Source organism: Mastigoproctus giganteus, chromosome 2 (assembly GCF_048544385.1).
Source record: "Mastigoproctus giganteus isolate SK-2022 chromosome 2, ASM4854438v1, whole genome shotgun sequence".
Lineage (NCBI taxonomy): Eukaryota > Metazoa > Arthropoda > Arachnida > Uropygi > Thelyphonidae > Mastigoproctus > Mastigoproctus giganteus.
This window is the reverse complement of record NC_143576.1, coordinates 259863162-259877132: the sequence shown is the minus strand read 5'-3', so window position 1 is coordinate 259877132 and position 13971 is coordinate 259863162. Positions and strand designations below refer to the sequence as shown.

General features: G+C 39.5%; 1 protein-coding gene across 4 annotated transcripts in view; it reads left to right on the top strand.

Annotated features, from left to right (window-relative positions):
* LOC150090423 (transmembrane protein 170A) overlaps positions 1–13971 on the top strand; it is an 80735-nt gene that overhangs the window by 41317 nt on the left and 25447 nt on the right. For 3 of the 4 annotated variants that reach the window (XM_090369116.1, XM_090369119.1, XM_090369118.1), the window contains exon 3: positions 5996–6163. In XM_090369116.1, the coding sequence (XP_090225242.1) occupies positions 6034–6163 (130 nt within the window). In that variant the 5' untranslated portion in view covers positions 5996–6033. The remainder of the gene's footprint in view (positions 1–5995; positions 6164–13971) is intronic. The other variant, XM_090369120.1, reaches the window with a different exon arrangement.

Genomic DNA, 13971 nt, shown 5'->3' with positions numbered 1-13971 from the left:
CCATCAAGCTCTCAGCTGCCATATCAACGGCAGAGTTTGCACTTAATCATCAGGCAATATAGGGCAACTCCCAAAGCAGAATGAGCTGGTCCTACAGGAACTAGTTGTTGGTGACTATTGTCAGGAAAACCGAATATACAGGGTGTTTCAAAAATACATGGTATAACTTCAGGAATGAGTTCCTCATATGTAAACATTAAAAATATTTTATATCAACATAGTTCCGGAAATGCTTGTTTCCAAATTTTGAAGGTCTGTCTATGACACTTAACTGTTCACATCACCTTATAGTAATTGTTCAAAATGTCTACCTTCTGCCTGAAGACTATGCCAAATTCCTATATTTTCCTCAGCCCATACATGCTAATTGTGAAAGTTTTGGATTCCGTCTCGTGCGAACTGTGCTTCATCTATGAATATCACTAAGGTAGGAAAGTGAGGAGTTGTACCACACTCTTGCAAGAACCACTGGCAGAACATTATCTGCGCAGGGTAATCTGCTAGTGACAAGGCCTGTACCCGTTGCAGATGGTAAGGATACAGTTGGTGTTCTCACAATAGTCGAACGTTGAACAGCCAGTTGCATTGCTATTCTGTGTGTGCTGATTCCAGGAGTGGCATGCACAACATCCAAAATCTCCTCCTCTACTTCAGGAGTCATAGATTTTGGTTGTCCTCTGTCAGCAGCACGAGGTGTAAAGGTCCCATGTTCAAAAAGGCAGCGATGGATACCTTCAAACATTTTCCTGTCTGGACATACATAAAGTGCATATCCACTTGCTCCTGATTTGAGTACGTAATCGGAATGGAAAACCACCAGATTCTGTCAGTACCTTATGATGAAGGAAATCACCTGCGGGAGATAAGACATTCCAGTTGATAACTCTGGAACCAAGCATTTCCGGAACTACGTTGATATAAAATATTTTTATTGTCTACATATGAGGAACTCATTCCTGAAGTTATGCCGTGTATTTTTGAGACGCCCTGTATAGTGTGCAAAAAGAAATAGGGCCAGGGGTATGTCTGCCAAGGGCAAAAGTTGATGGTGTAGAGCAGATATCATCTCTGTTAAGAGAACAAAAGGTGATATTCTTGTACCTGTTGGCGCTAATGACATTAAGAGTAAATCTATGGATTTACTTAACAAGTAAAGGCTATTGTTGAAAAAAAAGTCAAGAGTTAGAGTTAAATTGAAACTGTCTGCACAGATAGGAGGAAGTAATGAGAACCTTTTCAATAAATTCAACCCTGCAGAGATTGTGCATGGCTTGTGAGGAAGAATTATTCTTGCATGGTCTGTGCTAGTTAACAGGAGATTGCTTCACCAGGGATAGAATATATTTGAATAGAAAGGGTGCAAGAATATTCGCTGGTGCTATTGAGTAGTGGGAAACCAGTGAATCAGAAAAATGTGGGTCAGAAAAATGCTACCTTGGGGAAGATACACAGACTAATAGATCAACCATAGCCACAGGCAGAGGTGAAAGTGATTATTGCATTACTTCTAATGGAACAAGCAGCATGCTGGAAAGCAAGATGCCAGGGATTTCAAGGACTGCTGGGAGTCGCAATGGAAAAAGTAAATACATGGGCTGTGTTAGGGTAACTAAAAGTAAGAACAGGTGCATGTATATCTGTATGTACACCAATGCTAGGTGTATAATAAATTGATGAATTTGAAGTGCTGATCAAGACATCAAATGCGGATATTGTTGGAATATCAGAGATGTGTCACACAGATATGACGAATGCAGAATTTGAATATGGGGAGTACAATGTGTACAGAGAGGATAGGAAGAAAGGAGGAGTTTTACTGTTAGTTAAGACATGTAAAATGTATGGCAGCACATCCAGTTTACATGGGCATGTTGGGTCAATGCAATGTTTGAGTTCAGTTTTATGTGATATAAACACTAGGAAAGCAAAAATCAGAGTAGGAGTGTATTATAGGCCTCATGTATTAATGATCTTGGTAAAACACCTCCCACTATTTCCACCACGCTCCATTCAATGCCTCCTGTGTCTTCCGTCAAAAGGATATCAGAAGGATTTTGATGAATTGTGATGCTAAGAAAACTCCAGGTCCTGATGGTATTTCTCCACTTGTTCTCAAAATCTGTGCTCCTGAACTTACTCCTATTCTTTGCCGCTTTTTTTACTTTCTTATTCTAAAGGTGTTTTTCCTTCTGCTTGGAAATTTGCTCATATCCAGCCAGTTCCTAAAAAGGGTAACAAATCCCTCCCATCCAATTATCGTCCCATTGCAATTACTTCCACTCTTTCTAAAGTAATGGAGAAATCAATAACCGCAACTCTTAAACTACTTAGAAACCTTCCATCTGATCAACGATTGCCAGTATGGATTCCATCAGTGTCGATCCACTGGTGATATTCTGGCTTATGTTACCCATTTATGGACTAATTCAATGGAAAGGTTCGGTGAAACACAAGTAGTTGCTCTTGACATCTCAAAGGCTTTTGATTGTGTTTTGCATAAAGGTCTTCTAAATAAGCTTCCATCTTATGGTTTTCCAACTGTTTTTAGTAATTGGTTATCCAGTTTTCTCTGTGATCGCTCACTGAGGGTGATGTAGATGGCTCTCTGTCTTCTAACTTCTCCACTAATGCCGGTGTCCCCCAAGGTTCAGTTCTTTCCCCCACTTTTTTCCTCTTGTATATTAATGACCTCCTTCCATTGACTGGAAATCCTATCCATGGTTTTGCCGATGATACCACATTGCATTCCACTTTCCATTTTGAGAAACCTTGTCCTGCTCAATCAGCTTCAACTTCTCGAAAATCTGCTACCAATTCCTTAAATACCGATCTTCAGGTAATTCTCCAGTGGGGCAAATACAACTTAGTTGATTTCAACCCTTCTAAAACTCAGTCTTGTCTTATATCTCGCAAAAAGGATTCTTCTGCTCCTATGCTTATCTTTAGTGACACTCCGATTTCTAGGAAAAATGATATATATATATCTCTTTTGGGGATTACCCTGACTTCTAATCTCTCTTGGCACAAGCACATTACAAATATTGCTTCCTCTGCATCTAAAAAACTTGGTTTTCTCTTTTGCTCTCGGCATTACTTTTCTTCCAAACAGCTGCTCACTCTGTATAAATCACAAATTCGCCCTGCCATGGAATATTGTTCCCACATCTGGGGGTGGTGCCCCTAAAACCTCTCTCAGGCTTCTTGATTCTATTCAGAAGAGGGCAGTTAGGTTAATTAATGATTCATCTCTAACAGAGTGTCTCCACTCGCTTTCTTATAGTCGTACTATTTCTGCAGCATGCCTCTTCTACAGATACTTCCATGGGCACTATTCTTCTGAATTGACTTCTATAATTCCCGGTCTCTCTTTCAAAACAGTCCGAACACGTGCTGGCACCAGCCAACATCCATTTACTGTCCAACTTCAAACCCACAGAACCAACTTTTCATCTTCCTCGTTTATTCATTCAACTGCCGTTTTCTGGAACAACCTTCCTTCATACCTATTTCCTGAAAATTACAATCTACAGAAGTTCAAGTCCAATGTCAACAAATATCTTCTTTCTTCTTCTCAACCTCCAACCCAAGCACGGTACTAAGTACTATAGGTTCTAATACCTCTCGTGTTTGGGGTTCACATAAAAAAAAGAAAAAAAAAAAGACAGTTAATTAAAGGAGGAGGGAAATGCATAGGTTGTCTAATTCCTTTTCTTTTATTAATTTTTTTTTTAATTTTCTTCTTATTATTTTAATCTTTTCTTTTTGACTGGTGCAGCATAAGCCATACACTTCCTTGCACCATGGCACAGGCCATTGCTAATACTCTCGGCAAGTGGAAGAATACAATTAACATTCAGCTTACTCAATCCAATCAACGATTTAAAAGCCTCAATCAGATCTGTGCACAGATAAGGGCATTCTTTTGTTCCCTTAACCAATCTGGTTTCCCTTCCTTGCACCCATTCCAGCAGATTTCTATCCTTCCTAAAGTGAGGTCTCCAGATCTGTATACACTGAAGATGCAGCCTAATGATGGCCTTATACAAAAAGATAATCACCTCCTTATCCCTGTTAGCAAAGTTTCTGTAAATCATTGACAAAATCTCATCAGTTGTGCTCAGAATTTCATGTCTGATGCACAATAACCCCCCACGACCTTTTCATTTTCCACTACCCTGAGCGTAGTACCACACACTTGATTAGTTATTCTGGGATTACTGTTATCCACATGCAGTACTTATCTTTATCAATGATAAACTTCAACCTCCATATCTCAGACTATTCTAGATCCTGTTGCAGTAGTGTACTGTAATTAACAACCCTGTCCACCTTTATATCATCTGCAAACATGGATATTAAGCCTTAAATAACTTCATCAATATCACTGATAAATATACAAAACAACAATGGACCCAACACTGAATCCTGGAGGACTCCACTAATAATAAAAACAACAAAGAACAGTGTCCATTGATTACCACTCTGTCTTCTCCCACTGAACCAACCCTTTATCCATAGCAACAAACTTGCCCTTAATGCAATACTGCTCCAATTTGTCCAGCAGGCTTCCATGTGCAACAGTGTTAACAGCTTTTCTGAAATACCATTATATGATATCAAAATTATTTTTTGCATCCAGTTCCTTTGTGACCACATCATAGTATCCAATCAAATTGGTCAGACAAGACTTCCCCTTAACAAACCCATGCAGTGACTGAACTGTAACTGTAGTCTGGTCTCGATGATCCTGCAATACTTCTTTAATCCAGTGACTCCATTATTTCCACCAGAACAGAAGTTAAACTAACAAGTCTGCAATTACTCGTCTCAACCTTTCATCGCCCTTTGTGAATTTGACATACATTTTCACACTTCCAGTTCATGGGGACCTCCCCTGAGTCCAAGGATGCTTTCATAATTATGGCTAAGGGTTTGCTTACTTCCTTTGCCACCTCCTTTAATGTAACTGGATGGATCACATCCACACCAGGTGCTTCATTATATTTAACTTCAAAAATTCTCCTCCACTTTGCTCTCGGTTATTACAAATCATTTAGCTCTCTGTTAGAGTTTAATAAGCTTTTGTCCTCCGTTTCCCTACAGAATTCCACGTGTGAATATCGATGCAAAAGTTTCATTCAATTTGTCAGCGATCTGGGCAGAATCATCAACAGCTGAACTGTCGATATCAAGTGGACCAATCTGATTCATCCCCTTCCTTCTAGAGTTTACATGAGTAAAGAATTCTTTGCAGTTTTTCATTGCATCCTTTGTCAAAGATTTCTCATAATCTGTATTTGCTTGCCTAACTCCTTTGTGACTTGATCACAGAATAGCTTATATCCACCATAAGCTGTGTCTCCTAATAATATATATGCATCCCATGCATTTTTCTTCTCTGCCACAAGTTTAATCAGTTCATCTAACAACCATTTAGGCCTAAACTTAGATCAGTATTTCTTAGTTGGTATGAAAAGCATAGTAGCTTCCAAGATTAATTTCTTGAATGCTTCTCATTTAGAATTTGCTGTTGATAACATCATCAGTTGGTCCCACTGTATAGAATTTAAAAGCTGTCTGAAACTACTGTATTCATTCAAATGCCGTTTTCTGGAACAACCTTCCTTCATACGTATTTCCTGAAAATTATAATCTACAGAAGTTCAAGTCCAATGTCAACAAATATCTTCTTTCGTCGTCTCAACCTCCAACCCAAGCAAGGTACTAAGTACTATAGGTTCTAATACCTCTCGTGTTTGGGGTTCACATAAAAAAAAAAAAAAAGAAAATGAATATTATTTCCTAGTTACTTGGGCTTATTTATCAAACTAAATTATTAATATTTCATAGTTGAGGTCACATTTTTATTTGCATTTACTGCAGTATTTCTGATTGAGTAACATTGACTGTTTACTGTTTGTGTATTCATTATTTGCAAGAACATTGAGAATTATGGCTTACAATAAAATGTTTAATTAAGTAAAGTGATTTTTAGGTAATGTGCATATATGTGATACTGAACTGGATGTTAATATGACAAGGTGGTCTGGAGACCTGGCTTATATTATGGCATCGGCAGCAGAAGATTTTGAGACAGCAGAATTGGATTCCATCATCAATGTCATAGGATTAACACCTAGTGATCCCTTGGATACATTTGCAGGTATTTTTACTGTAATATTCTTATTGATAGTTGAACTGAATTGATTTTATATGTTTGGAAAAATGTCCTCCTTATATATATATATATATATATATATATATAGACATGGGCATTGTTTATTCTGTGTTTATTGGTTTTAGCATAGGGTAAGGAAATGTGCCAAATTCATTTACAATTTGCAAGTTATGTTTCCTAGGATTATCAAAATGCAAAGCTGGGAAACAAGTTGCATATAAGTATATTGTATGTGTAATAGGCTGGATTTTCTATTACTGAAATCGTGCCTCAGAGCAGCAAAGCAAAAGGCTCAAGGTAGTGGGGGTGCCGTGGTTTTGGGAAGAACTTGGGGGGGGGGTGGATTGTCGTCTGAATCACAGCCTTACAACATGTACTGCTTGTGTCCTGTTTGTGAAATATCGGGAATGGGACATGATCTTTCCAAAGGGAATGTCTTTGTGTGTGCTCGTGTAAGGAGTGTGAGGAAGTTATGCGCCAACTCAGTATTGTTATAGGCCTTTATGAGAGATTGGAGAACAGGGTGGATACCCTCGAAGGAATTAAAAAGCGTGGACCCACTTTTTGATTCCTTCGAGCTCTCAGCTGCCCATATCAATGCCAGGGCTTGCACATGATCATCCGGCAAAACAGCGGCAATCCCAGAGGAGCTATTTGTCAGTGGCTCTATTGTCAGAGAAACAGAAAATATATTGAGCACAAAAGGATAGTTGGTATAGAACCAGGTTATGTCTGCCAGGGGCAAAAATTGATGACGTTGTAGAGCAGATATCATCTTTTAAGGTCAGAAAAGGTTATATTGTTGTACATGTTGGCACTAATGACATTAAGAGTAGGAGAGCCACTGAATCACTTAAGTACAGGTCAATTTTGAAAAAAGTTGTGCGTTAGGGTTAAATTTGAAAGTGTCTGCAATTCAGCCCAGACATGATAGGAGGGAGTACATGATGAGAGCTCGGTAAATGAATTCGGCCCTGGAGAGATTGTACAAGGCTCATGGGGTAGAATTTTTTGTGGTATGGTCTCTGCTTGTTAACAGGAGAGACTGCTTTTATGCGGAAGGGATACACTTAAATAGAAACTCTGAAAAAATATCATCTGCTTTTTAGGTAGGTTGGAAAACTGCTAGCTTGGAGGGATTCAGACTAATAGATTTATAGAAGGCAAAGGGGAAAGTGATTCTTGCACTGTTTCTATTGGATTGAGCAGCAGCTCATAAAGCCAAGTTGCTGGGGATTTCAGGAACTGCTTGGGGTCGGGAAACAAGTATTAGTAATGGCCGCATGGTGCAAGAAAGCCTATGGGTTATGCTGCACCAGCCAAAAAAAAAAAAAAAATCCGAACAAAACAATGATAAAAAAATAAATAAATAAAAAAAAAAAAAAAATAATAATTAATAAAAAAAAAAAAAAAGGAAATTAAACCTATCATCCTATGCGCTTCCCTTACCTGACGGTACTATCCAAATGACCTTTGAATTTCCCCAAACTGTCGGCCTCTACCACCCATGAAGGCAACTTATTCCAGTAATTTATAACTCGCTGGCTAAAATAAAACTTCCTGCAGTCCAATCTAAATATTTCCCCCCCGTAACTTGAATTTATGTCCCCTAGTTCTATAAAACAAGACTGAGTTTTAGAAGGGTTGAAATCAACTAAGTTGTCTTTGCCCCACAGGAGAAATACCTGAAAATCAGCATTTAAGGAATTGGTACCAGATTTTCGAGAAATTAAAGCTGATTGAGCAGGACAAGGTTTCTCAAAATGGAAAGTTGAATGCAATGTGCTGTCATCGGCAAAACTATAGATAGAATTTCCAGTCAATGGAATAAGGTCATTGATATACAAGAGGAAAAGAGTGGGGGAAAGAACTGAACCTTGGGGGACACCGGCATTAGTGGAGAAGTTAGAAGACAGAGAGCCATCTACCATCACCCTCAGTGAGCAATCACAGAGAAAACTGGATAACCAATTACTAAAAACAGTTGGCAAACCATAAGATGGAAGCTTGTTTAGAAGACCTTTATGCCAAACACGATCAAAAGCCTTTGAGATGTCAAGAGAAACTACTTGTGTTTCACCAAACCTTTCTAGTGAATTAGTCCATAAATGGGTAACATAAGCCAGAATATCACCAGTGGATCGATACTGATGGAATCCTTACTGGCGATAGTTGATCAGACGGAAGGTTTCCAGGTCGTTTAAGAGTTGGCAGTTAATTGATTTCTCCATTACTTTTGAAAGAGTAGAAGTAATTGCAATGGGACGATAATTGGATGGGAGGGATTTGTCACCCTTTTTAGGAACTTGCTGGATAGTAGCAAATTTCCAAGCAGAAGGAAAAACACCTTTGGAATAAGAAAGTGAAAAAAGGCGGCAAAGAATAGGAGTAAGTTCAGGAGCACAGGTTTTGAGAACAAGTAGAGAAATACCATCAGGACCTGGAGCTTTCTTAGCATCAAGGTTCATCAAAATCCTTCTGATATCCTTTTGACGGAAAACCACAGGAGGCATTGAATGGAGCGTGTTAGGAATGGTGGGAGGTGTTTTACCAAGATCATTAATACATGAGCTGGAAGAAAAATGGGTTGCCAGCAGGTCAGCTTTACCCTTGGCTGAAGTGACAACAGAACCATCTGGTTTGGACAGAGGTGGGAGCAAAGATGGGCAAAAGTTGCGGCCAATAGCTTTGGCAAGAGACCAGAATGCTCGGCTACCATTAGGCCAAGAAGCAAGTTTTCTACTCTTAGCCTGTTCAAATTCTAGTTTGGACTGATTAATAACTGCTTTACAATTGTTGCGAGCTTTGGTGTAGGCAGAAAATGAAACTGAAGAATTAGAAACAAGCCAATTACGATATGCAACGTTCTTCTCTTGAACAGCCTTAGCACATTTATTGGAAAAACAAGGTTTAGATGAAGGACGAGATTTTAAAGTGGAGTGTGGGATAAAGGATTCCATTGCTTCAAGAATAATTTCACTGACACGATCTGAGCAAATGTTGACATCAGAAGTTTTAAAATAGTAATCCGACCAAGGAAAAGAAGAAAAGAAGTCTCGCGTGTCATCCCATTTTGCATTCTTGTAATGCCAAACAACACTAGGTTGGGAATAGCCATAAGATAACGGTTCCATTGGAGAAGAGACAATCACCAAGTTGTGATCTGAAGTGTCTAAAGGACCTCTCACTTCGACCGTGTACTTAGAAGGGTTGTTTGTGAGAAAAAGATCAAGCTGAGGCTTTTGCAATTGAGGTTGTTAGTAATTGCAAAAGCAATTAGGTCATTAGTAATTGCAAAAGCCTCAGCATCTCGACCTGCTCGGTCGGTGTGACTAGAAAACGGAAGCCAGCTGGAGTTGTGAACATTAAAATCACCAAGGAAAATTACTTCACTGTTAGGAAAGTGGACTGGAGAAAGTCAAGTTGCAAAGAGAGGAAGTCAAAGAGCTCCAAGTGATTAGTGGAGTTGGGAGAACGGTAGAGACAACAGATGAATTTGACACAATGAGGTAGAGAGATTTTAAGCCAGAGAAGATCAAAGAGAGGAGATTCCAAATTGCCAAGTCTCTGACAGGGAATATTAGATTGGACATATGCACAAGTACCACCTTTGAGGCGAAAGGAATCATACAGCGAATAATTTTGGCATCTGAGATGAGCAGTAGTTGAATCAATTGATAACTGAGATTCTGTCAGAAAAAGTACATGTTGTTTCTCAGACTGCAAGTGGAAATGGACATCGTTGAGATTGGAATTGAGACCACGTATGTTTGTGAAATGAATTAGGAAGTGTCTAATTCAAAGGTCTAGCTGACCTTTGAATTTCCTCAAACTGTCAGCTTCTATTACCCATGTAGGTAACTTATTCAGTAATGTATATACATATATCTCACTTGCTAATATAAAACTTTCTGCAATTTACTCTACCCCCCCCCCCCCATAACTTGAAATTAATGCCCCTAGTTCTAGAATCATTTATTTTAAGCGTGAAAATTTTGTCCTCATTCATTAGCATTGGCATTAATAGAGGCACATGATGCACGAATGATTTTTGCTTTCCCAGTACTTATGTCACACCAAACTGACTCCACATTGCACTGTTCATCCAATAAATTCCCAAAAGTCTTGCTCATGTGCAAGTGACCAATCCACAAGGTCCAGTCACTATCTGGAAAGTTAAAATCTCCCATTATAAGACATTCTGATTTACTGACCCACTCTGTTTCTCTGCACAATTGCTCATTATACTCATCAGATTCATTAGGGCTATACCTTACTCTCATTTTTCCTTTCCCAGTGCTTATGTCACACCAAACAGACTCCAACATTAATTGGATGCACTTCCTTAGATTTTGTTTCTTAACTAACAGCGTAACTCCTGCTCCCTCCCTGTCTGTCCTTTCTGTACACATTGTACTCCCCAAATTCCAATTCTGTATCCCTTATATCTGAGTGGCACTATGTCTCTGATATTCCAAAAATTCATCTGTTGGTCTCTACTTAAGGGCACAAAGGGTGATATTGTTGTACACGTTGGCACTAATGATATTAAGAGTAGGAAACCGGCAGAATTATTTTACAAGTACAAGTCAATGCTGAAAAAAACCGCGAGTTACGGTTGAATTTGAAAGTGTCTGAAATTCTGCCTAGACAAAATAGGAGGGAGTATATAATGAGAGCCTTGTCGATCAATTCGGCCATGGAGGGATTGTGCAAGGCCGAAGGGGTAGAATTTTTCTCAGTGTGGTCTGTGCTTGTTAACAGGAGAGACTGCTTCTACAGGGATGGGATACAATTAAATAGAAAGGGTGCAAGAATATTTGCAGATGCTATCGAGGCAGAGTTAGGTGGGTTCAGAAAACTGATAGCTTGGGGGGGGAATACACGGACTAATAGATTAACAGTAGCCGCTGGCAGAGGTAAAAGTGATTCTTCCACTACTTCTATTGAAATGCAATTGAGCAGCAGCCTAGAAAGTAAGGCAATGGGGATTTCCAGGACTGTTGGGAGTCATAGTGGAACAAATAAATACATGGGCTGTGTTAGAGTAACTAAGAGTAGAAACAGGTGCATGCATGTACACCAATGCTAGGAGTATAGTTAATAAATTCAATTAGCTTGAAGTGCTAGTCAGGACATCAAAGGCAGATATTGTTGGGATATCAGAGACATGGTGTCACAAGACATAAGCAGTGCAGAACTGGAATTAGGGGAGTACAATGTGTACAGAAAGGGAGGAAGGGTTATGCTGTTAGTTAAGAAACACAAAATCTAAGGAAGTGCATCAAATTGATGTTGGTGGACAATGCAATGTTGAGTCTGTTTGGTGTGACATAGCATTAGTAGACGCATTTGCAGCATCAGCCAAAATAAAAATAAATAAATAAATAAAAAAAATAAAATAACCACTTCCACTTCACCCCTCTGTTCGTTCAAAATACCTGTCCAGCTGAGCCTTAAACTTATTTAGGCTATCAACCTCCACCGCAAGGGATGGCAGTCTGTTCCACCAACCAACCACCCGCTGGCTAAAGGCAAATTTCCGCACGTCTATCCTACATCTGTCTTTCCTCAATTTGAATTTATGCCCTCTCAGGTGATTTTTCTGAGCTAGAGGAAGAATCCCATCAGCATTGAGCATGTTTAAACCATTCAAGGCTTTATACACCTCTATCAGATCACCTCGCTGGTGCCTAGTCTCCAGACACTGTAATTTGCAAAACTTAAGCCTTTCTTCGTAAGAGCACCCCTTTGTTCCATTCACTAATCTTGTTGCCCTTCTCTGTACTCGTTCCAGCAGCTCTACATCCTTCTTGAAATGAGGCCTCCAGACCTGTATACAGTACTCTAGGTGTGGCCTGACCATTGCCTTATACAATGGAATAATCACCTCCTTATCCCTGCTGGAAAAATTCCTGTATATCATTGACAATACTCCATGAGCTACTCTTGCAGCACAATCACCCCCAAGTCCCTTTCATTCTCTACCACTGTCAGTGTAGTACCACAGAGTTGATACGTTGCTCTGGGGTTGCTGTTTCCCATGTGTAGTACTTTACATTTGTCAATGTTAAACTTCATTTGCCACCTCTCAGCCCATCTGCTCATCCTTTCCAGATCCTGTTGCAGCAGCATAGTGTCAGTAGTGTCCTTGACAACCCTGCCAACCTTTGTATCATCTGCAAACTTGGACATTAAGCTTGATATACCATCATCAATATCATTTATAAATACAGAAAACAATAATGGACCCAACACTGAGCCCTGAGGGACTCCACTAATAACATTAGTCCACAATTCTTATATATCATTGACAATACACCGTCTACACTGCTCAGAGAACTTCATATCTGCCTGCAGAACCACCCCCAGGTCCTTTTCATTCTCTACCACTGTCAGTGTAGTACCACAGAGTTGATACGTTGCTCTGGGGTTGCTGTTTCCCATGTGTAGTACTTCACATTTGTCAATGTTAAACTTCATTTGCCACCTCTCAGCCCATCTGCTCAACTTTTCCAGATCCTGTTTCAGCAGCATAGTGTCAGTAGTGTCCTTGACAACTCTGCCAACCTTCGTATCGTCTGCAAACTTGGACATTAAGCTTGATATACTATCATCAATATCATTTATAAATACAGAAAACAATAATGGACCCAATACTGAACCCTGAGGGACTCCACAAATAACATTACTCCACAATGAACAGCGTCCATTGATTACCACTCTCTGTCTTCTCCCCCTTAACTACCCCTTTATCCATAGCAGCAATTTGCCTCCAATGCCACACTGCTCCAATTTGTGCAGCAGTCTTCCATGTGCAACAGTATCAAAAGCCTTTCTAAGATCCAAGTATATAATATCAAAGTTATTCCCTGCATCCAGTTCTTTTGTGACTGCATCATAGTATCCAATTAAATTGGTCAGGCAAGACGTCCCCTTAACAAAACCATGCTGTGTCCGAGCTATAACTGAAGTCTTGTCTAGATGATCCTGCAGTGCTTCTTTAACCAGTGCCTCCATTAATTTTTCGGGAACAGAAGTTAAATTCACAGGTCTATAATTTCCTGTGTCAGCCTTTGATCCTCCTTTGTGAATTGGGGTCACATTTGCACATCTCCAATCCATGGGTACCTCCCATGTGTCCAAGGAAGCTCTCATAATTATGGCTAAGGGTTTGCTTATTTCCTTTGCTGCCTCCTTTAATATAACTGGATAGATCCCATCCACCCCAGGTGCCTTTCTTGTGTTTATCTTCAACAATTTCTCCTCCACTTTACTCTCAGAGATTACAAGATTCTCTAGCTACTGCCAGAGTTGAATACACCTCTGTCATTCCCCTCGCTGAATAACTCCTTATGTGTGAATGTCAATGCAAAATATTCATTTAATTTGTTAGCTACCTGAGCAGGGTCATCAACAGTTGACCCATCGATATCCATTGGACCAATCTGATTCATCCCCTTCCTTCTAGAGTTTACATAAGTAAAGAACTCTTTGATTTTTTTCTTTGCATCCCTTGCCAAAGATATCTTGCAATCTGCCTTCGCCTGCCTAACCTCCTTTGTAACTTGGTTACAGATCAACTTGTATCTATGATAGGCTTTTGTGTCACATGTAAATTGGTATGTATCCCATGCATTTTTCTTCTCTGCTGTATGTCTCATTAGTTCATCTGACATCCATTTAGGCCTAAACCTTGAACAATATTTCTTAGTTGGTATGTAAAGCCTAGTAGCTTCCAAGATAAGTTCTTTGAATGCTTCCCATTTTGAATTTGCTGTTGGTAACATCAT